The sequence below is a fragment of the Pezoporus wallicus genome, unplaced genomic scaffold (genome assembly GCF_028554395.1).
Source record: "Pezoporus wallicus isolate ANWC-B61680 ecotype Strahan unplaced genomic scaffold, APGP_CSIRO_Pwel_v1 contig_5524, whole genome shotgun sequence".
Lineage (NCBI taxonomy): Eukaryota > Metazoa > Chordata > Aves > Psittaciformes > Psittacidae > Pezoporus > Pezoporus wallicus.
This window is the reverse complement of record NW_026636622.1, coordinates 1,066,753-1,091,241: the sequence shown is the minus strand read 5'-3', so window position 1 is coordinate 1,091,241 and position 24,489 is coordinate 1,066,753. Positions and strand designations below refer to the sequence as shown.

General features: G+C 35.9%; 1 protein-coding gene across 1 annotated transcript in view; it reads right to left on the bottom strand.

Moving 5' to 3' along the window:
- The window catches only part of ERCC6 (ERCC excision repair 6, chromatin remodeling factor), a 43,658-nt gene that overhangs the window by 5,685 nt on the left and 13,484 nt on the right, over positions 1–24,489 (bottom strand). Inside the window, exons 5-15 of the mRNA XM_057401034.1 lie at positions 22,072–22,197; positions 18,222–18,380; positions 14,280–14,415; positions 7,781–7,951; positions 7,145–7,321; positions 5,694–5,810; positions 5,516–5,611; positions 3,658–3,876; positions 3,355–3,465; positions 2,774–2,893; positions 1,624–1,718 (exon numbers count right to left, since the gene is read on the bottom strand). Coding sequence (XP_057257017.1) covers positions 1,624–1,718; positions 2,774–2,893; positions 3,355–3,465; positions 3,658–3,876; positions 5,516–5,611; positions 5,694–5,810; positions 7,145–7,321; positions 7,781–7,951; positions 14,280–14,415; positions 18,222–18,380; positions 22,072–22,197 — 1,527 coding nt within the window. The remainder of the gene's footprint in view (positions 1–1,623; positions 1,719–2,773; positions 2,894–3,354; positions 3,466–3,657; positions 3,877–5,515; positions 5,612–5,693; positions 5,811–7,144; positions 7,322–7,780; positions 7,952–14,279; positions 14,416–18,221; positions 18,381–22,071; positions 22,198–24,489) is intronic.

The following is a 24,489-nucleotide window of genomic DNA, read 5'->3' as shown; positions in this document are numbered from 1 at the left end:
CACCCTGAAATGTCCTATGAGGCGTTCCTTAACTAAGCAATAAATAACTTTACAGCTAGATTTTTTTGTGTGTGTCCATTAAAACGGACAAGCTTGCTTGTATTACAGTAAGACTATCAGAAAGCTCCTGAAAGAAAACCAAGAGATTGCTACAATGACAACATTTTAATGGTTTAATTGGTTGAAGGAATCAAAAGCAGAAGAGTCTGATGATCTCAGTCTGATGGTGATAACTGGGTGACAACCACTGAAAAGGGAAATATGCGTTGTAGTGGAGAGCAAGGCAAGAAAGAGCCTATCTCCTTTCAGAAAGGAACAAATCTAGGGGAGTACTAAGCTGTAAAAAGTTGTGTAGTACTGGTAAATCATGTTTGTACCTCAAAGCATTTGACTGCAAGTTCTAGGTGCTATTTTCCTGTTCAAGAGATACATCCCTAAATAAAGCTAGAAATCAGTTCTCAAGAAAGGTTTTAATCATGGTTTTGGCTCTGCTGGCATTAAGCAGGGAAACTATTTTTAAATCCAATAGGTAGAAGACAAGTTTAAACACAGGTGCCAACTACTGCAGTGCACATATCAGAAGACTAAAGTTTTTAAGAATTAACTGAGCTTCAAAGCTTTCTGGAGGGATGAGCACATATTTGCAGGGAAGAGAACATGAGCAAAGAGAAAAGACAACTGACAACTTGCTTAAAGTTCAAGGTCCACTGTACTGGTCTGGAAAGAAATTAATTTCTGATGGCTGCCCTGACCGTTTGAGCCCACTTCCTTGATGTGGTCAGTGCTGTTCAAGCAGAAGTATGCCAGAGGGACACAAGCCAACCAACAGCGGATGCTTTGCGTCCGTGTGGTAAAACGGATTGAAAAAGGCACTCGATAAATGCAGGTATTTCATTATTTAGAGCTTTTCATTCATCTTCATTTTCAGAGAGGATATTCCAGTACTAAAGAGTAATGCCTAGTCAGAGGATTCCCATCTACATTCATTTGGAATTCATGTGAGTGAAGCTAACTACTGAGAAAGCTTGAATGGGAAAGCAAACAAAAATGGTTTCATTGATTTCAAAACACAAGCACTTTAAGGCTTTAGCTATATTTTAGAATAAATAATGTGAATACAACTGGTGGTTCTCGGGATTTAATTCTCTCTTTGGAACGATTCAGGAATAAAATCAAACTGGGTTTGCAAAGTAGTAAACAGATGTATGCATCACATACATCTTTCCATATCCTAAGAACAATATAAGTAACCTGCTGATTTCAGTTTACATTTCAGACTTCATGAGTCTCATGTTCTGAGTAAGGGGTTCAGCTTTTCCTGGCTATGCCTCACACACTCTCATACACAGTGAATTCTTTATGTGCTAGACACAGCTCCTGGAACAGACTGATGAGGTATATTCACCATATGGGTCTTGGAGCTAGAGAGGCAGCAGCACAGCCCTGCAGCTAGGAGTCTAGCATTATAAAAGTTTTCAATGACATACCTGTGATGATGACCAAGGTTGGGGTTTACCAGTCAAGTGTGCACATGCACAGGTATGTCACAGTTACACCACCTCAGATTCACTACAAACATATTCTTGAACATACAGCTGTATCCAGGAAATTGTTCTGACTGACCTGTGGTATATCTTCTCTTCAATAGTACCTGCAGTGAGAAGTCTGTACACAGTCACGTGTTTCTTTTGGCCTATTCTCCAAGCACGTTCCCGAGCCTGGAACATAAAAGGTTTTGTTACCAGACATTAGCCTCTTAAACATTTATTTGACAAAGAGCTATTGATACCGCTGTTTCAAACCTAGTTTGGACATTTAACACACAGTTCAAGAAGTTACATAGCCATGATACAGTATTAGGACAACTAACTCGGCGGAAAGCAGAACAATTTTGAAAGTTTACATACGTAAAAAGACAAGCCTCTAATTGTGCAAAAAACCCTCAAAAAATAAACTGTGTTAAGACTGGAACTTGTATCTATGATACATACTTTATATGGACTTATTCCCAAAGAGATCTATTTCACAATAGAGCTTTAATATACACATTTCCTTTGAACTTTTCTTCTTTTTCCAAACTGCAGGCTTTCCTAAAAAAATTGGAACCAACTGCTAAAACTGACCACTCTAGTCAGAGTACATACTTGCAGAGCTCAGAGCTATGTAGGATTTTCACCAAAATAGGTTTTTTTTTTTCCTCTTAAACATACAAGCCCCATGTACTGTTAAGAGATGTTACAAACCAGAGTCTCATCACACCATCAGCTAGAGAATAAAATTTAAGGTACTGACTTAACAGCAGCTTCTAAGGGCATAGCTACGTATCATTATTTAGTGACAAAGCCAATTCGAGTAGCACTTGTTCTCCTTTTCTTACCCTACATATCCACCACGTACAGTCAAGCCTGTTTAAAAGTTTGCACAGCTGTATTCTCCCCTCATAAACTTGTAGTTTGTTTATTTATTTATTTAAAAATCCCAGCCCATTTCAATTGTTCATTTGGCTACACTCTAAGCAGGCTCTGTGAATCAACAATATTGAAGAGTGGTAAGGTTTAACAGCACAAAAGGGATGTGGTGGGAACCACTTCAATTGGCTTTGCCACAAGAGTGATCCTAACATGGAACTGCACCCTAAGTGACCATTGCTGGGAACAGCAACTTAGGGAAGAGCACCATAGTGTGTTAACAGTATTTGAGGAGATAGATGTCCTTCTGTCTTCAGTTTTATTTCAACTTAGCTGGTAAATGGAATGTAATGAACCAAACTCACCTGTGTGTCTGTACTGGGATTCCAGTCAGGATCATAAATAATAACCCGATCAGCACCAGTCAAGTTAACTCCAATGCCACCAACACGAGTTGTTAGAAGAAAAATAAAGATGGATTTGTCCTGTAATATGAGAGAGAATTTACTAAAACAAAAATTAACAAAGCAATAACAAGACTTTTTTTTTTCCTGGATTCTTTTGTTATCAGCATTATTTGCAAAGATGCAAAGGGAGCCAAGAGAAGTAATACATTCTTTGTTTGTCCAATATATCTTTTGACAAATAAAAGTAGTTGATCTAAATTTCATTCACTGTTGTCCAATAAGCCCTCTTTTGCCCCCTGATTTTCAACTGTGGGGTTTTTTTCTTAGAAGAAAACCCAATCTAAGTGTGAAGTAAGTGGTGACTTTTTTCTCCTCTCACAAAGAAAGTGATTTCATTTGATTCAACTCCCCAGTTTTGTATCTCAAACCTATCAACCTATCAAACCTGAAGTAGTATACTTAAAAACATACAAAAAAGGAATGCAAGAATTCGACCATACTCACTAATAGACATTAGTGTGTGGGATGCAACATCTCACCTCATTATATCTTGTTATAAGGGGCTGTCTGGAAGCTATTGTGGTGCTGCCATCCATTCTGAGGTAGGAATAGTTTCTCTTTCTCACAAAGACTTCAAGTATCTGCAGCATCTGTTGTGATGGGAAAAACTTAATAAAATCCAGACATGAACACTGAGCTACTGAGTAACTATCTGATCCAGTCATAAGAACTTCTTAACTGCAGTGCCAATCAAACAAGATGATGACCAAAAACATTTTAGTCATCAAAACTTTTTACTTTTTTAGTCTTAGTAGCAAATAAAACCAATTAGCTCATCTTACCTGTCTTGACTGAGTGAAAAACAACACTCTGTGACCTTGCTTGTGCCATATTTTCAGCAAGGATTCTACCACTATCATTTTCCCTGAACGTTTCCAATATCCAAATTGATCTGCTTCCTCCACTTCAGCATCTGGTACACCCTTTAAAATTTTGGGACCACCAGAGAAGAGGTCAGGGTGGTTGCAAATCTTCCTCAAAGCTACTAGTCCTGAGAAAATCTAAAGAGTACAGGAGAAAAAAATTTTAATTTCTTGACAAATAGTTGTATCTATATAGGAGAAAAATAAACAGCAATGGATGAATCCAGTCATCATCAATAAGTTTGTTTTAGATAGTGGTTTGCTCTTTAGAGAAGCCAGTGGATACTAATACTTGTTTCATGAAAAGTTTTAGGAAAAAAAAAAAAATCAGTACAATAGAAGGTCAACAAAATTTTGTGCTCTTGTGAGCCTATTCTGGTTACGTTAAGAAAACTCTGCAACAATATCCACGTTAGCAAAAGTAGTCCCTAGCTGTAACTCACAGTCAAATTATTTACTACTGAAAAGGAAAAATACCACCGAGTTTGTTACTTGAAATTATTGTGTCTTTCCTTCCAACTCCTGCCATGTTTGCAGGTAACTTAAGACAGACCTTGAAGACAGCAAGCATAGCTACCAGAATGCACGGTAACAAAGAACAAAGGAGTAAACATACTTGACTATATGACACTGAAAATCACCACTTTTGATGTCATGTTAGAAGGATTCTATTCAGTTATACATTCAATAATATTAAAAGTTTTATTTACTCTTCTGATATAATGGTCACTCATAAAAATAAACTAGCTTGAATCAGCAAATCCCTCAGTCTTCTACCACTACAAGTTGGATGAGCCTGTTTATAATTTATGGGTTGTTTGCACAATGGAGTTTTCTTTTTTTCAGGTGGGATTCACTGCTGTCATCAGAAAACATTTAATAAAAGTATTGATATTTACTGTTCAAAATTTTCAGATCTCTAGCAAATATGACAGCACATTCTGTAAGATCTTAGAGAAATTTCTGCAGATAGCCTTGTACAAGCCATCTCTTGAAGATCACGCTCCTTAAAATAATTTCCACTGGGATAACTAAAATGGGTAGGCACTTGAAAAAAACATGGCCACTATACCTTTGTGAGATTTGGAAAAATAAGAAAGTCAAAACAGTGATAATGTCAATATCTGCAATATACATGGCTGTGTTGACCATATACCTTACTGGAGCTACTGGTGAAGGGAGAAGGGATTTGAGAGTTCACAAGGCAAGGAAACATGTAGTAAATGATAAATTATAACCAAGACATATTACTTCTCATCTTACAAACAACAGATCTCTGTTTGTACATTGGGCCGTTGACCCTAACTCACTGTGCACGGCCATCCAGCCAATTCCTTATCCACCAGGTGGTCCATCCATCAAATTGATGTCTCTCCAATTTAGAGACAAGGATGTTGTGAGGGACAGTGTCAAACGCTTTGCACAAGTCCAGGTAGATGACATCAACTGCTTTGCCCCTATCTATTGGTTCTGTAGCCCCATCATACAAGGTCACCAATTGTTCTGAAGATCATATACATATTGCAGAGCCCATTCCATTCCATTCCTACTTTTATTTGGTCATGCCACTACATATGGATCACTAACTCTACATTTTTCAAGAAACATTTCTGAGGGAAAAAAGGAAAAAAAAAAAAAGCAGACACCCACCAAAGCAGAACTGAGATCAGTGTGCTTGCTTCCCTTTCTGCCCAGAATCCAGCTAGAAAAACGTTAAGATCAGCCCATGACTTTATCCATCAAACTCTACCTGTCTTTAACCTTAATTAATGCCAACCTGCATGTCTCCATTGAGAATCTGGTAAACTTCTTTAGAGTTGATGAACTTCTGATAGACTTGACGCTGCTCATCTGTCAAACGGCAAAATAGGACCTACCAAAACAAACCACTCAAGCTCAAAGACTGGATTTTGGAGAAGGAGAAGGCTCAGATCTAATAGTAAAGATAAGCAAACCTGTTCATTTTTATCTGGAAGTGAAAGGCTCATTTTTACATCAGCCTTCATTCTTCGCAGCAAGTATGGGTTTATGGTGTCCCGCAACACACAGGCACACTTATATGCAGTTTTTACCTGAAAAAGGAAGAAAAAGCAAAAGTTGTATTTTGGTTCTTGATATTAATTACAGCAACAAGCAAAGTTCAATAAGTAGTAATACAAAAATCCTAATAAAATGAGATTGTTTATGATTTATGTGGATCTACTTAGATATTTGATACAACACGAACTACAATGAAATTCATGTTAGCAACAATAACACTAAGTATTTCTCAGATACCACTAATTTATCTCTCCTAATCTAGTGGTCTTTAAAAGAGACTAGAAATGAGATATTTCTTTTAGAAACCAATCTAAGAAGTAAATGTAAACTTGCACAGAACCAAAATCCTCATGAAAAACTGCTAACACATATCCTGAAGATCAAAAGGAAAGCCTGCAGCAATGGTGGTTACTGGACAATAAGTGAAGATTAGTGCTCGCCTGAGACTATTAACACGCACACAAAAAAAATCAGTACAAGAAAATCCCTATGATCACAGAAACTAAAGGTCACTCTGGCCTTAAAAGAAGCATATGGTTCTATAATGGGTAATGGATGTGTGAGATGGGTTTTATCTGCACATAATGGCTAAAAATACCTTCATTTCTCTTAAAGCAAAACAAAGAATAAATTATTGATATATATATATAAAGCAAATTGGATGCCCAATTTAGTAAACTACTAAGCTTTAGACAAGGGAATTACGTGAACTCAAAAAGAAAATAACACTTTAGAAACGTATGTGTGCAAAACATTGAAAAAAATATTTTAAAGGATACAAGTTTATTAGCATTTATATAAAACTTAATCTGCAGTTTATTATGCAGACTATTTATCAGCTAATTTGAAAAATGCTTAAGTCATAAATACTAAGAAACACAACTACAGAGATTAATAGACACACTTATTAAAAAGATATTCCAAATTACGTTTTCCTTTCAGAATTGTATAGCTTATCTACTTTCAGATTTCCAACACTTCCTTTAGCTTTTTAAAATGAAATTTTTCAATTTGAATTTGATTCCTCTGTTTCACAATTCACTGAAGCTTGATATCAAACAGTACAGTTCTATTTAAATGCATAAAAGTGTAAGATCAGGTACCTCCTACCCCAATTTACTTATCTTTACATCGAAGAATACTTCAAATTAATTAAAATTTTAGGGCTTTTGACAAAAAAGTCTTGTATAAATGGAACAGTCTCAATTAGTTGAACAGGCGTTTTCACATACCCAGCAGTAAAACACACATGCAACTCTCTTTCGGATTAGTGTCTAGAACACACAGTATGAAGTGTGTTTAAAAGACAGTTTTCATAAAACATAACAGTTTCCTTCACACAAAGCAATATTTTTGAAGCATTTACCTGGACAGCAGATGCATTGCAATATCCCCCCATTGTTATTGGAACAGAAAATTGCTCCATGAACACAGGTAGCGTTCCCAGTTTCCCTGGGTATACAAAGTCAAAGAGGGACCAAAGCTCCTTTAGGTTATTTTGCATAGGGGAGCCAGACAAGATGATTCGATGCGGTGTGCGGAACTGTTAATAGAAAAAAAACAACAAAAAAACAGAAACCCAAAAGAAAGTTATTTTCATGGTATAACCTGCCTCCTGCCTCAGAGGATATTCAATTTCACCATCAATGAATTCTTATCTTAAAATATGTGGCCTCCTATTCCTGAAAGAAACAGCTTTTGCAACATATTGACCATAATTTTTTAGCAGAAAATGAACACCAGCAATCTGACATTTGTCCCTAATGGTAAAATTATGACACAATTTAAAACTTCTGATTTTTTTTTTATCCTCTACCAGACTTCTGTAAATGTCAATGTAAACCCATTTAAAAATGTTAAGCAAATTAAATAGTCATATACAGACCACTGTAATTTTCACTTTTATTCTTTATTAATGGTCAACTGTGTATTTTTATCATAAAGTAATACAGGCTATTAGAGTCTGGAACCACCTCCCAGAGTGCTTAAAATCTTTAAGTACCTGTTTGCATGCAAGGGTGACTGCAGCATTCGGATTTCGGATTTTGTGACCCTCATCCAGAATCACATAATGCCAGTCATAGCTGTGGATGTTATCCTGCATCAGTCGAATGTATGAATACGATGTAATTAAAATTCCATGGCATGAAGCAATTTCATGAATTAGTTTCACCTAAAATCAGAAAGTGCACGTTATTAGTAACAGTGAGACAGAAAACTTAAACCTGCTGAACTACAGGTTTGCTGCCCAAGGTTCATGCAAAAAGTTTTGAAAAAGCAGATGTATAATTTACTTAGCAAAGAATAAGTACAGGCAAGATTTTGATTATATGATTCTTAGCTCATCTGTAAAAAAATGAGGCACTTGAATCCTGTGTTGCAACAGATGAGAATTTGACCTGAAGCCTGGTCAGAAGGAAACAGTGATTTGTTTTGTTTTTTTTTTAAGTTTTTTTTTAAAGCGGTGTCTGAAAAAAATAAACATTAAAGTAACCAGTTTCTTCAAGTTCTCCTATATTCACCTCATAAACCCAGTGTTAAGTACTGCACACAAGATCTAGAACGTTAGAGGAAAAATAAACAAGTGAAAATCACAAAAATCTATTTGGTTAAACTTAAATTCTGTCCAATCTCTCTCATTAATAGAAATCACATATTTGTTATTAATGTTCACATTTTGTGCTTCTCCTGTAAGCTACAACCTTTCCCCAATATTTACTAGCCTTTATAGCTGTAAATTATGTAGGGCAGGGACAGTCTATTTCTTATTTTGCAGCATTCACAGTATTCAAGACTCATCTTTCCTGCATTTATCCTACATATGTAAATCTAGAAGACTTAAAGAGAAGATGATGGTCTGGGAAGCAATTCTGGATGAAACAAATGTAAAAGAATAAAAGAAATAGAACCACTACAGAATTTGCTAAAAGAAAGACAAGCCCCTTATTCCTAGAAGTGCCTTTAAGAAAAAACAAAACAAAAAAACCCCAACAAACAAAAAAACAACACGCACAAAAAAAACCCACCCTACCCCCAAACATCCCTCCACCCCACCCCTCCCCTGGGAAAAAAAACCCAAACTCAGAACCCAATAAAAACAAAAGGGGAAAATCTATCTCAAAGACCCAGATGCTCTTGGAAGTCCATCTCTTATTGTAAATATTCTTGCTCAGACACACCCCAAGACTGAAAAAGCTCTTTTGCATTTAACTGTTCAAGAATTTCTACTTTCTGATTATCATCTCCTTATAAAACCACAACCCACTATTTAACATTGGCACCTTGATTCTCAAGAGAATACATGATCTTTAGAACAATGTTTATTACAGACAGAGTAGGATTTCTAGGCAACTGTGGACATCCAAAGCTTAATTCTACTGGTACACTGCCCATACTCTGCACCCACATCCTGCAGTCTCAGCACTGGCCTATCATAGAATATTGTAGATATCTCTACCCAAACACTTTAGACAAATCATCTCGGGCGATTTCAAATTAAAAGCTTGTAAAATATGTAACCTCTCCTAGTTTTTGCAATTAATAGGGTATGTCTGCAATTAGCCTGACTTACAGAATGCTACACTGTTGTCATTAAAAGATGTTTTGTGAAAAGTGGTGCTGTTATTATGGAGGCTCAAGAGACCAATCCCTCCTAGAGGGCAAACAGTGGACTAGTAGAAAACAACAGCCATAAATCACGTTGTCAGGTAGCAGAGAGAACAGAAGTGAAACACAGGCACATGAAGGCCATTCACTGTAAACACACCACAGCAGAATCCTACTCAGGATTTACTGAACCTGTAATTAATTAAAGTTTCCTTCAAGCTAAATTTTTAATAAACAAGGATTTGTGCTGACAATGAAGAAATACAACACCACAATTTTATCAACTCACACTGCAACACTTATTAACTCTCATTTTACTGCTCTGGGTACTTTTTCAGAGGTTGGCTTCATTTCAGTTGCTGCTCTTGGAATAATGTTAAATATTTTAAAATATGATAACAGATTTAATATTGATACACACTGGTTTGAAGCTGTGGCATTCCAGAATTTATACTATTTTATCATGTATTCTTAAATTCACAATTTCTGTTTTGGTTAGATTCAGATACATTTAATTTCCACCCCCCCCAAAACAGACTTTAATGAAGTATTTTAGGGCATGCATTTTTAAACAAACAAAATTTACTATTATTATTAATAATAATACAACAGCTTAAGAGAGACAAATCCTACTAATGCCAAAAGGTTACACAGCAGTTTCTAACTTTGGAATTCTGAACTCTGGCTTTCAAAAGATGCTAATGAATCTAGGAACATGCAAGTAGATTGAGTAATTCTGATCTTGCATTTCTGTTCAGCACAGTATTTCAGGCCTTTACAATTCAAGGACAATATCTGCTCATAATTTAGGGTGATAAATTGATTGGGTTGCCTTATCTGCTCTGGGACACATGCAATATACAAAGACTGGAAGATTTTTGGCAAGCACCATTTCTTAAGGCTAAAATGTTTATGGTTTATTCTAAGGATACACCTCTAATGTTTTTTTTCCTGTTGGCACCTTGCTGTAGCTACAAGTTTGTTTCTGAAGCTACAAAAACGGAGCAATTTTTTGACTGATGCTCAAGAGAAATAAGGTTTATCTTTTCTAGCATAGCCTTTTAAAAAATTTTTAAAAAGGACATGAATTCTGTAGTATTATGTATGAAAATGGTAATTTACTTAGAAATGTGTATGTTAAGATTGAACTAGACTACTCTAAACACTCAGATACCTTCAAGACAAGTGTGAACTTACAGAGATACTATCTAGTCACTTACACAATCATACATCACTTATGAATTAAAAATGCTTTTTTCAGCAGGCTTATCACTATCTCATAACCAACCATTAAGCCAAGAGATCCATAAATTCAACCTATAAAACCTCTATTATTTTCCTGCCCCCAACAAAACAATCTAAATGGCACCATGAAGAGGCTTCAAAAGAACACATTGCAATGTTTAATAATGTACAAGTTGCAATAAAAAGAGCTAAAGCACTTACTACATATTTAACAAGAATGCTACTTCTTGTGGCATGTTACGAAGTTTATCTGAGTTTGGTCCTCAACTCAGAAATAAAGCCTCTGGCTAGAAGAGAGGTTCATATGTAGTCATGCCGATAACCAACCTCTGCAGCTTATTTTCTTTACATGTTGATCGTGTCCTTTACTGCGAGGTTAGAAAGTCTAAAAGCTTCAGTGCACAAAGTCATCTTCAAATAGATGGTTCTACTATAGAAACAGAGGTGCAAGCATCATGAACTGCCATTTGCTTTTGAGGGCTCCACCGTGTCCAGCATTTGACGAGATTAAGAGAATGTAAAGTTATAGCTTTACAAATTGTATGTGATTACCACCAGAAAGAATTGTTAAGCTCAGTGACACCTGTTCTAAAGGTCAAGAAATTAAAAGTTTAGCCTTGATCTTAACAAACACAGCCTCCTTCCATATGTAGTATGTTAAACCAAGATAACCAAAGTTCATGCTGCCTCTTACATTCTATGACTTACAAATGCTCATGTGCCATCAGAAGTTTTGAAACAACAGGACAAGCTCTTGGTACAGAAGGCTTTTATCCCTACACTTACAGTTTTCTTCCCCTCCTCTTCTGTTCTATATCATACATAAAACAGTATTTATGATATAGTGTATCAAATTTATTTATTTTCTCTCATGTTTAAAGGTCTCACAGCACTTGATATTTACAAGTCACTTGAAGCTACATCAAATACAAGTGTAAAAAAGTAGTGTAAATTCAAGGTTAACAGCATTAAGACAGTACCATAGAACATACTTAGCCACAAATGCTGTACCTTGTTCAAACTGAAAGCTGACTTCACATGGGAAGACTACTGCTTAAATCTGGTTCTTCTTACTGCTTCCAACTTAGGCACATTTATCATCATAAAAGAAACAAATGATCTTCTGTGATCATAAATAATAATAATAATAAGGCAAGTTCTACATTTCATCCAAATGCTTTAAACTAGCTCTAAAGTCTTGGAAATGTATCCAACCCTCTATTGTGTCTTCCTTCCATCATCTAAAATACCCATCTGCCTTCCCTTGTGGATAGCTGAAAGCCTTTAAACTATTAGTCATATTTCAAGGGGTGAAACCGGAACTTCACACTTCTTTCCCTTACTGCCAAAATTGTCTACCATTGTTACTTTAGCAAAGGAATGAAGTAGTCTCTTTTGAGGTATCACATATGCTAAAAACCTACACGAATACTGTATCAGCAGAGATATCTAAACAGGTTGTCTCAATGACGCAGCTGAAACAGGCTGACAACTTTTGCAGTCAATCTGGTGCTCGCAATTCAGGCTGCTACTTCATCCTATTATTGTGGAAAATCCTAAAGTTGTTTCCAAAGAAAACCAAAATGGACTGGGAAGAGAGGATACACTAAGGTAATGATTGGTGAGCCTTTCATTTGTCACACTGCTCAGAAGTCCTTTTGTAACACTAAAGAAGTGTCACTAACCAAAAAGATATGCAAGGTATTGCCTAGTATCAATTTATGATAAAACAATTGGAACAGATGTCTTTCCCACTCCACTGTCAAGTAAATATTTCTGTGGGCAAGTCTAAAGAACTGGGAGACAGGATCTTGTATTGAAGCTTGGGTAAGGATCTTGTATAGAAGCTTGGGTACCTTAGAAGGTGCAACAGAAAATACCTATTCATAAAAGTATATATTTCACCACTGCTAAATAATTTAATATTTGCTAATATTTCAAGATTCCTGACAATGTTGTTGTAATAATTATGCAGACTCATCTCACTGAAAAGATCAACTTAAGTTCTAACAAATTCAGCTATTTCTTCAGCTATTGCCTCTTTCTGCTTTGGAATACTGTCTTGCCTTATGGGACGCTTGTCATTGCTTAACTCTTTTCCTTCAAATGTAATGATATAAGTTATAAAAAGATCGAATTGTCAAGAGATCAGATCAGCACTAACATATCCATAGAAAGAATGTATATTGGAAAGAAATTCTAGGCAGGAGTGAATTTCCCTGGCCTGTATTTTACGTGATAAATTTTCAGTGTACAAGTGTTATTTATGCTCATAAATCAGTAGTAAAATTTTCTTACAGGTATAAAGACAACAAAAATGGGAAAGGGTTTTTGTTTGGCTTGGTTTTGTTTTTCTTTTACTTTATTTTAGTCATATGCTTGCTCTTCTTTGATTAAAAGGCATCTAGAAAAAAGATGCACTAGGTGAAGACAACATCAACAGTGACACTTGTTTAAAGCATACTGTTGGAGCTCTCAGAAGATGAGGCACTAGGGCAGAATTAGACAACTGAGCCTACCTAAAGGGATCATACAGTATCCAAATTCATTAATTTTAAGTTGTTGAGTAGGCATTTGTGGGAGGATAACAGGAAGGTGAAGTCCTGAAAAACCTCATGATTTGTGCAGATGGAAAAATTTGAGCCACTCTATCAAGTGCATTAATTAACAAATATCCCAAAATAAGTGCACATGATTTAATTTAGGAAGACATGCAAGCATGTTATTGAGGTCAACACACTTTCAGGGTTCAAAACCATACCAAGTTAACTGAACAACAGGAAGCTATTAGCACATTAGAGTGTGCTATTCCTTTTTTGCCATGTACTGTAACTGCATCAATTACCTCAGAATACATTTAATCAAGAGCAATTAAGCACCATATTATTTTAATGTTATTACAAGAAATTCAATAAATATTTAAAGAGAAATTTAAAAATGCTTTTCTAAATCCTGAAAATCCTTTTAAGCACCTGAAATATGAGGTCAAGGGAAAACAAAAATCTGTTGGTTTTTTTTTGATCCTTCAAGGTATCAATGACTGAAACTTCAGGTAAGTCAGGCTTGAGAGCTTAAGAAAGGAATAAGAACATGCATATTAAGAGATTGGCCAAAAAACTTAAGGCAGAAAAGGCACACTTTAAAAAAAAAAGGAAACCCAACAAAACTAACACTGTCATTAAAGAAAACGCGACAGGTGATATCAACTGACAACTGAAGAGAAATTGCCTCCACAAGCAAAACGTATTAAATACTAGATTAATGACATACTGATGCACAGAAGTGCAAGGGAAGAATTAACCAGTACTAGAAGCATGTATCTGGTGCACAAGCAGGCTGGTTGTGAATGCACTACCGTACAAGCAAAGCTAAAGTAAGAAACCTACATTTAATTTGTTCAGGCAACACTAGTCTCTACCATAATATGGAAGTATTTCCTGTCATCCCTTTTTTACCCAGCTGCCTAAAAAAAAAAACCTATGCAAGACAGTGAACTTTTAAAACAATGAGCAAAAGAGCACAAGCTTGCTGACAAACGAGCACAGACAGGGGACTGGTTTTTTTTTTTTTTTCTTTTTGGCTAGCACAAAAAAAAGAAAAAATGGAGGAAAAAAACCCAGCTTTTTGACAAAATGGATGTCAACCATTACCTTTTTGTTGGTATAAGAACCGGTTTCATGGAGAACGGCAACTCTAAATGGAGGCCACCAAGTGTGGAATTCTTTTACCCACTGATGCATCACAGTCGCTGGACAAACAATCACTGTTGGACCCAATCCCTCGTACCTAAAATAAAATATTCAAGAACAGCAACCTTTAACATTAAATAAATACTCTATACAAAGTGGCTCATCAAAAATACAGACACATTAAAATGACACATTATTCTTCAAGTGGTATACGAGACCTAAGGAAATTAATTTGCACTTTATTTTTCTGGAAGTCTGTTTTTTAAGGGAAGATGAAAGGGGTACTGCTGTAAGAACCTATCCTCTGAACAGTTTATGGATGCATCTATCAAGATGAACACAGAAATAGAAAAGCTCCAAACAATAAGGCATAAGGAAACTTCCTCCTGTGGTAATACAAATCAGGTTTGGGTGACTGCTGTTTCTATAAGAGAAAAGAAACATTAACAGACAACTATTTTATTACTTCTATTAAAAACAATGTGTAGCTAGTCTCATAAATGCACTTAAATGCAGGTGTTCTGCTTCATGTTAGTAATAAACTGTACTATTATAACCATAATTTACAGATAAGGAAAAGACTCTAAAGCAGCAGAATATATCACCATGGCAGTTGAGGTCTGAGCTGAGCTTAAACTGTCTTGTAAGTTTCTTACTCATAATCATATGATTGTTTCTGAGAATTACTAAGGACGTTTGAAACAAAGTCTTTCTGTATATTAAGTTCAGAGCTACCCTTAACATTAAGAAGAGAAAAATCTCTCGCACAACAGCCAAACAAGAAACATTACCATCATGAACAAAAACCAACAGTCATATAGGAAACACACTAAGTAGTGGTTACTAGTAGCTATTTTTCAAATATATTTGCTCTTTATAAAACAGAACAAAACAACTTTGCAGGCAAATGCAATAGCTAGTTATCACATACTGATCTGTGCCTGGTGGACTAAGTACTATTCAAATGGTAACAAATAAACAATTCAGAAGATCACAGTATACATTCAGTATCACATGCATACAGCTCTAAGGAAGGATTTCCCAAACACCTGCTTTAAAAGAACCCTGTTAATGCCTTCAAAAACTGTTGACATTAAGAAATAATATTCTTTATTAAAAGCTCATACATATGCAAAATAACAACCTGGATGCTGCTTATCTCTTTCATTATGGAAAAAGCATTCTATAACAACCTCAGATAGCCTAATTAAAATCTCCCAGCAAGCCAAGGGGATTTAGAATTTAGAGATGCAAAAAATAGCGTAAACTATGCTATAAATCCAAATAACCACTGCTACTGATCTATTTACAGCAAAAAAGCCAACTGCTCTTAAGAATATCTAACACAAGGAAGCCATCTTTCCCCAGATGTATTAGTTTCTCATTCTTCATGGGTAGTAACAATTTACCTCTGTTTTTTTCCCTGGTCTGCATCAAACAAGCTCACATGCTGGGTTTGCCTGGGATTTTTTAACCCCACTCAGCTTATATAAAGAGTTCACACTTCCTTTGATCAATTTTCAGAAAATCCACTCCACTCGGCTGCTCGAAACCTCTTCTGTGCCTAGTCTGGCTCTAGTCACTTTCCACTAGCCAACATCTGATTCTTGTCTCAAGAGCTTTTATTTATTTATATAAAAGAGTCATCTAACGTCTCCCAGTCTGTGCTGTTTCACAAAACTAAAGAAACCATGCACTTCTGCTTGCTACACTTAGGAGGCATCCTTCATTCTCCTTATCACTGCAACAGATATGCTCTGCTACCCTTCCAATTTACATCCGTTTTCCTTGAACAAAGGTGACAATGATAATACTCCAAAACAAAGTTTTACTGGTACTTCATACCAGGATACTAATACTGCCCTATTCCTACCACAAATATATCAATTGGATGTTATCAGAACTGCAAACAACATCTATTCCTCCAACTTACTACCAAGAGAAAGGAAGATGTAGTCATACTATATTTATAATCTTCAAGTATTTTAAAAATGAGCAGAGGAAAACAATCTGCATTATAACCAGCTCTACTGATAAGCACCAGCAAATCATGCCTTCAAAACAAAAGTGAAATGACAACTAAAACCTAGGGAAAATAAAAGAACAGAGCAGCAAGAGCAATACAAATTTTCTGGGGCAATGGATTTTTATTTATGTAAACACCATGGAAATTAATCTCTCTGCCACTCATAGTAGAGACTGAGCTTTAAAGAGCACATTTGAGTAAATAATCAGTGTCTAAGCTTTTCAGCAGATTTCCTCATCTGATCTCTCAAATAAATGAAGCAAAGTTTATAATGAATGGTAACGTCTTTATTAAACAAAATAATGCATTTGGAAACAAGCAAACCTGTGGATCCCCAAGCCCTTCAACAGGTTTCAACAACAGATTTCACCCTAGATAACAGCCTAGAGATGGGTTTCTTGAAGTTTGCTGCTGTTTTGTTTTTTTTCTGTGAAGGGACCATTGGTCTGAAAGCTGTTCCTTGTTCCAACTCTCTCAGCTTGTCTAACAAAAGACCTTTCCCTCTCTACAAATCTTCCTTTCCTTATATTCTTACTCCACCATAGCTGCAGCACTTCTACTGATCCTTCACATGATATTTGGCTTTCCCCAGCTGTATGGCTCCCCAACTTGTAAGTTATACTTCATGTAACAAGTATTTCCTTACTTCAGCTAGTCTTCAGGCTCAGAATCAGAAAAATTGCATCAGATTATTTATTGGCCTTTAAAAGTTTTAATATAGTTTCACTACTGTATCTTAGGTCTTAAGTTGTAACTGTGTAATGATGTCAAGAGATGTTCCTGAAGGATTTCCATCAACTCAGTGGTTCTCCAAAGGGGTCAGGGAACATATCTACAGAAAATAACCTGTACAGTAGCATCCTTAAATCAGGCAGCCATATCAAAGTAAATTAGCTGGCTTGAGTGATGGAGGACCTGGAGGGTTTTTAAAGTAAAGGCTATAGTAGGAAGCCACTAGAAAAAAGGTAGTAATATTTTCTCTTTAAAGAATTATTTTACAATTTATGTACATGCTGAACGTGATTTAAATATGCCTCTACATAATTATTTTTGTTTAGCATAGTACTGCGATATTTGCTTGACTGCATGTAGTAATTTGCATCAGGTAAACAGGTCAACAGAGCTAGAAAAAAATCACATATTATTCATGTATGCATTTGTAAATCCAAGGACACCAACAAGTATCTTTTCCGGTAATTTCACCTATGAAGAAGAAATTCAGAGCATTTTTCAGTAACTGAAAAGCATAAAAGGTCTCATAAGAAAGGCCAGTCACTCTAACATCATTTTGAAAAGCAACAACAACATCAAAAAAAGCAGATGGGAGTTCCTTCATATAAGTTACTGTTTTACTATAACTACTATTTTTTTTTTTCTATGGATAATTCTGCGCCGATCAGAAACTCTAGCTTTCACTGCAAATCAGCTTGCTACTTCCTGTAAAGCATTTACCTGGTGGCTTGCCAGAACAAATATTTTAATGTAAAATTTAATAAATGAAACTACAGGTATTACATCTAATTTAAAATTCCATATTGTGTAAACTATTGATATTAATGTAATTGAGTTTGTAAACAATCCATTTGTGGAAGCTAACCTTAGACACTGTATTGACCCAAAATACCTAGTGCGGCTCATCTGCAAAATGAAGCATCAATGCCTGGAATTCATTAAAAGTGTTACATGTTTAATTTTTCCTGCCCTACAGCTCCATTGTCTCGTAAAATTTTTCCTTTGATGTCCCCCACTAAAAGAATTAAAGGAATATTGTAATTGAAATGTCATTAATAATTCACAGGACCCTCCTCCACCAGCAATACATCTGATGAAATATTAATTGAGCTCCACAGACTGACAGTCTGCAGAGGAGCACTTGCCTGTAATTTGAACCACGAGTCCTGATCTTGCTGTAGCTCAGACCTGCCAAGAAGGCAATTATCTGGATGGTCTTGCCCAATCCCATCTCATCTCCCAGAATTCCTCCTGCCTGCTGGCAGTGCAATTCCCAGAGCCACCTAACACCTGTCTGCTGGTACCTAAAACAAGGAAAAAGAAGATGGCAAACGTTTGACAATACAGATCTTAACAGAAAGTACTCATGAATTAATCATTTGGCAAGGTTCTCGCACTAGTTACAGTAACATGCTGGATGTGTGTTTTACATGAGTGCTGTATTTACTAGGTCATACATTTTTGATGCATGCAGACATTACATGTGACTTTCATTCTTTATGCGACACTAAAACATTTCTAATTAAACTGATAGTCATGGTAATTAGAGGGTATTTTATTTCATGTATATTTTAAGTGTTAAAAGCAACTTGGAAAGCTACTCTAACAAAGCATTATCTTTTCAGAAGAGATGACAAGTAAGGGTCTAGTAGATTATGTTATTTGGAACATACACCTTGAACTGAAGGAAAAGCTTGCTTAACTTGCAATGGGTACTCCACTGTGAAAATTAATCACATCTGCCAAAACATGCTTTCTTTTTATATAAATTCATTTAGTAACATTTAGTCCCTTTCAATGAAGAAAAAAACCCCAACAAGGCAAAATGTTTTTGGAAGGGAAAATAACAGAAACCATTCCAGTGATTGGGATGCAACAGAGTGTTATTAAGTGAGAGTATCTGGGCAGTTTCTAGTCCCAGTCATTCACTGGAAATTGTATAAGCAACAACATAAAATACATTCCAATTAAAAGCTATAGACTAGAAAGCAAGATTTACATTGACAAGCAAATAGGTGGCTATAAGATGCTGCACTTTGGACATGCTTTTTAAATAATGGTATGAAATAGTGAGACCAGGAGGAATAAACAGCACGAGTGTGGGTCAAATTGAAAACAGAACAGAAAGAAATGAAGAGACAGTATATTTAAATTACAATTAAAAGAAAAAAAAACCCAACAAACCAACCCAAAACCCCACAACAAAACCAAACACATTTCAGCACTTCTGTGTCTTGTAACTTAGAGGAAGAACAAGGTTACTGATACCATTTTCTTGATGAAATGCATTACTGGAGTGCAGAGAACAGCAAAGTGCAAAACACTTTTGTTTTTGTTTGTTTTATGAAATAGGGATTGCTCATTTCAGCACATTGTCTTGTGTACATTTGAAAAATCTTGTTTCATTCTTTGAACGAATAGTATTTAGGACTACTGACAGCTAATGACGCGAGTGTCTACAAAGTACTATTAAAAATCAATTTACAATGAGTTCCATACGGATTTAGAGAATGTCAAATGGAGAAAGAAACTTGAGCAGTTAGAAAAAGATGATCAAAGAACACATCTAATGGTTCATACATCATACTATCTGCTGGTGTCTCAAATGCATTATTATACCAAGCAGCCCTTAAAAAGACCCTTTTATTATAAAAAATGCAGCAATCTAAACCCAACTATGAAATGGCTTGCAGGATTACCTATGATTGGGTTAAGATGCTACCATTAGTGCGCTTCATGAAAAAAAAACATTTTCTAACAGAAATACTAAAGAATTTGAGAGAACATTAATTCCAGACAGAACTCTTAATTCCAGTCAGAACCTGCTTCCACACACTAATGTCCAGCATGTCTCTTCAGAAGAAAGCCATTCAAGAACTTCCTGGTATGTTATTTCTTAGGATTACACCCAGTACTTAAAATCTAGCTGCATTTATAGGCATCTTTCTCCTGAGAAAGCTTCACAGCAAGAATCAAGTTCGTGAAAAATTCTGCTCCAAGGTTAATTTTTATCATTGCACGGAGATAATAAATCTTGTTAACGGTGCTTTCATTGCACCAAGTTTTACAGTTTGTTTTCCCACTTCAGAATACCATGGAAGTAAAATAAAAATGTTGTCTGTCTTCCAAAATAGTTACATTTGGACTGTATTTCACATGATCAATCATGCTGTCCTGTGATGTGATTCTCAAAATTCACCACAGTAGCTGGGAGAGTTTAGCTGCATTTTTGCTGAGCCGAAAATTGCATTTTCAGACATATAAGGGAAATCACATATTGAAAGCAAATAAAGAAGAAACCTGGTTCATAAGACAGCATTATCTCAGGCTAAGTGCAGACAGTATAAGCCAATGTCCGTAAGTCACTCTTGTTCACTATGTTCGGTTTTGTTCCACAGCAGCACCAATGGCATTCTTGCTGAATGTTTCAAAGCAGACAAGTATATAGGGAAGAAACAGACTGTCCACTTTAACAGGCTTACAAAAGAACAAACTTAAAGAGTCTACTATTTCTACTGTGAGCTACCTTCTTTGGAATTCAATTTAGCTATGCAGGCAGATGACTTACAGTATACTGCTATCCACCTCCTTGGGTCAATATACCTCCATGCTTTGTACTAAACTTGCTCAGAACTCAGTTTAATGCCTATTGACTATGGGCCTTCCTACACTGGAGATTTCAGCATTTAAGTTACAAGTCAGACAAATCATTCAACAAAATTGATCTTTCTAACCACTTAAAAAGTTTTGCCAACTGACTCATGCTTGCAGGGATACCCTTCATTAGTGAGGCTGGCATCTCTAAGATTAATTTTTAGTTGTCTGCTTTACCGTGATTGTCTTTGGGTTGCTCAGACCACACACATCCGTTCTCTTCTGCACTACCTTCGCATAAACAACTGGAGACCACATATTGGCTGTGTATGGTCCTGGAAACCAAGTCATTAATTCAATTCAATTTCAGAGCTAGTGCTTCCCTTCTGAGGGACTGCAGGACAACAGTAATAATTTCTTTGAGGTTAAGGCTAAGTAGTCCTGTTGAAAGGGATACCAGGCACACCCATTATAAACCAGGGCTTTCTACTCCACTAATTGTATGATTCTAGAGGTTCAGCTTTTCAAAGAAAAGCCATGTTTCCTGCTGTGTGAAATGTTGACAACAAAGAATTCAAGTCTACTATGCATGGAATTTAAGGGAGAGATTATGGATGAAATTAACGTCAATTGCTAGCTTCTTTGGGCTGCCTTTTGTATATGGCTTTTTGAGAGGAACTTGAAAGTGTCACTGGGCACCATGGTCTCAAAAAACTAAAACTAGTCATGTCCAGATCTGTAATGTAGCATTAAATAACTGAAGAATAAGCTGCAGTGTGCTTTCCATCTACTAAAGTAATTAAGGAAGCACTTTCCATATTTTAAAATCTTACTGGAGAAAATATTCAAGACTATTTTATAATATGAATTATAAGTAGTTACTTTGAGTATTTATTTCAAAACTTGCCTTTTTTTTTTACTGGCAGAAAATTTCACTCATTCTACCCAATTATAAAACCACCTACATCTCGTTTTCATCTACCACAACTTGCCAACACCTTATGCTTCAAAGCTATTCTAGCACTCCACACCTGAATTAAAAGCAACCACTTATCAATAAAGAAATCCTTTACAAATAGACAAGGAGAGCTTCCCAATTTATAGTTTAACTAATATGCATTCACAATATTCACATCAGCCATTTATCACCTGTATTTTCATGTAATTGCTTTTTGTGTCTGTAATAAATTAGTTTCTTTGTGGCTTAATCCTGGAGACTTTTTTAAAGAAATAATCCTACAGAAAAAACAGAAGTAAAAGTTGAGGCATCACTGAAGTGAATGATGCCCAAAGTGAGTGTAGAAGTTACAGTGAAGGGCATCCAGAAATCACGACTATTACTACTACTATTATTAACAGCATATAGAAGCATAATGTTAAAAAAGAGTACACAATACATACTTAAAAAGCTTTTTGAAGAGAAATCCTGGTACTTTGAAACCCTCTTCAAATTCAGTGTCACTTTCTTCAGAAAGTTCCTCAGCTGTTTGATGTTCTTTGTCCTGCAAACGTTCTTTTTGCCACCTCCTAGAATGACAAAAGGATTCGACATTCAATCGTGGCATAGAAAAGATTCCATATGGAAACTATACTGAATTTTTGAACAGGTAAAAAACAAACCAAAATGCATTCTCCAGTGTCACATTTAACTAGCAATCTTTTGGAGGAGAGAACTAGAGAAGTAAATGCTCAAAAACTACTTAAACACTTTAATCATCTTGATTTATATCCTGACCAAACTAGCCAAAAGGAGGGAGGCAGAAGTCACTGTTAAAATTTTTCCTCAAACAACTTCCCAAGAGACAGCTACTCTCCCTGACATTTTGCACTACCAACCTGGCAAACAAACCAGAAGATACTATAAAACATCTCAAGCACTGCTTCAAGTCCTTAAGACTTCAGCCATACTCTTATGTAGCTCAGTCATTTCAAAGCAGGTACAACTGGTACAATGCCACAACAGTACCATAACTCCTTTCAGCCTGATAAGGGAAGTGCCTTCTCCACTACAGAAAAAACCTGTCAGCTAAAACTGCCTAAAATCAAATTTGATTCAAAGTTTCTACCTTGAACTCATCAGTGAATAATAATTAAAAAAAAAAAAAGCAACAAAAACCAATAACCAACCAAAAAACCCCAGGCAATAAAGGTCTAGTGTTCTCTTCGTATTTTTTAACTACATAAGCATTCTGGGGGAAATTAAACCAATGGTGCCTGTCTTCTTAAGGACACTTCTCTGCATTCTCTCATTTGAAATGAGATGAAAACACTAGAAAAGACTTTTCTTGCAGTTAGGTCACTCAAAATCAACTTCCACAGGAACTGCAAACTTATTACAGTGGCAGCATTGATAGAGTTTCTCTTGCCTTCATGACCACTTACTCCAGTGAAATTGGAACTTCCGTGCAAAGGTTTCTGCATCTCTGGCAAACTTGTTTAAAAAACCCTTGGGTCAGGAACAAGAGAACAGGGGACAAGTTCAACACTTTGTATATAAATCACACAATCATATGCCCTTTCTCATGAAAGCTAGCTAATTATGGCAGGTTTCTACATCAGCTTTTCACTAGCATCTTTTGAGAGAAAACAGGCTGCCCTTACGGAACCAGTCACAAACTTGGAACTGTGGTATTGTTTTAATTAAGTGAAAATAAACACCACCATCTCCAAATATACTCAAGTTAACAGTAACTGCCAAAAATGATTGCACTGAAAAAACTAAGACAACACGACACTGGACAGGTGTAGTGAGCCACTTTCACTAGAATACATTTTGATCTCTTAAGTCAGCAAGTTTTCAGAAGCAAAAAACATGATGGAGGAAAAAAAAAGCAGCACATGCAAGGAAAAAAACCAAGAGGGATAGTCTTCAGTTTTCTCACTAAAAACTGATGAGCTGCTAACATTTATAATCAATTGTTCTTATTTCATTATATAAAATTGTGTATCAAGTAGTAAAATCCCAACCAATTTACTAAAAATAAAGTCTCAAAGTTTTCCCCACAGATACTTTCACCAATCTCTCCTAACACAGGAATAGAAATCTCTACCTTAGAATAGCAGCCTGTTAAATGTTTGGTTTAGGAAAGTAACATTCATGCTCTGGAGTCCAGCAGGCAGATATGATACATTTTAGGGGCATATCATAAAAATGCATTTATTTTTGTTCAGTACTACAATGCTGTGCTATGAGACACAGATGTTCAATTATTATTCTGAGTTCCAGAAAAAGATCAACGATTCAGACTGTAAAATGTTGACAGTCATTGCTTCAGACTGTCATTACTGGAACTGAGACATTTCAGAACTTAATTATTTTATCTGAGTTATGACAAGACTCAAACCAAGGAAGCATACTCCTACTTACCACACTAAAATCAAAACAGTTGTACATAACAAAGCTTCAGAAGTGACAGCTCTGTAAGGAATCCATACTAAACTCACGCAAGCCAATAATTTGTAACAGAGATTGCATCTAATTCTATACTCCAATATGAACTGTCACTACCCAACAGTGGAGTTTCAGTCTCCCCTGGGAAGAAACAGGTTGCCCTCTAGTGTACATACAGAAAAAGTGATCCAGCAGCAACCAAGAAACCAATTCCTGAGATCAGCTCATTGCTGTCCAGGGATTTAGGCTCTTCACCTTAATATAACTCTGTATTTCCTGCAAGAAGGGTGATCAATGTTGGGATTTCTCTTAAAATTATTAGATACCTAGAAAAGATATATGTCGTGAATTTGAACTAATAAATCGTGCACTTAATTTTCCGAAATACAAGCTGATTTTTATATACACTGTATATTACTGCAGTATTG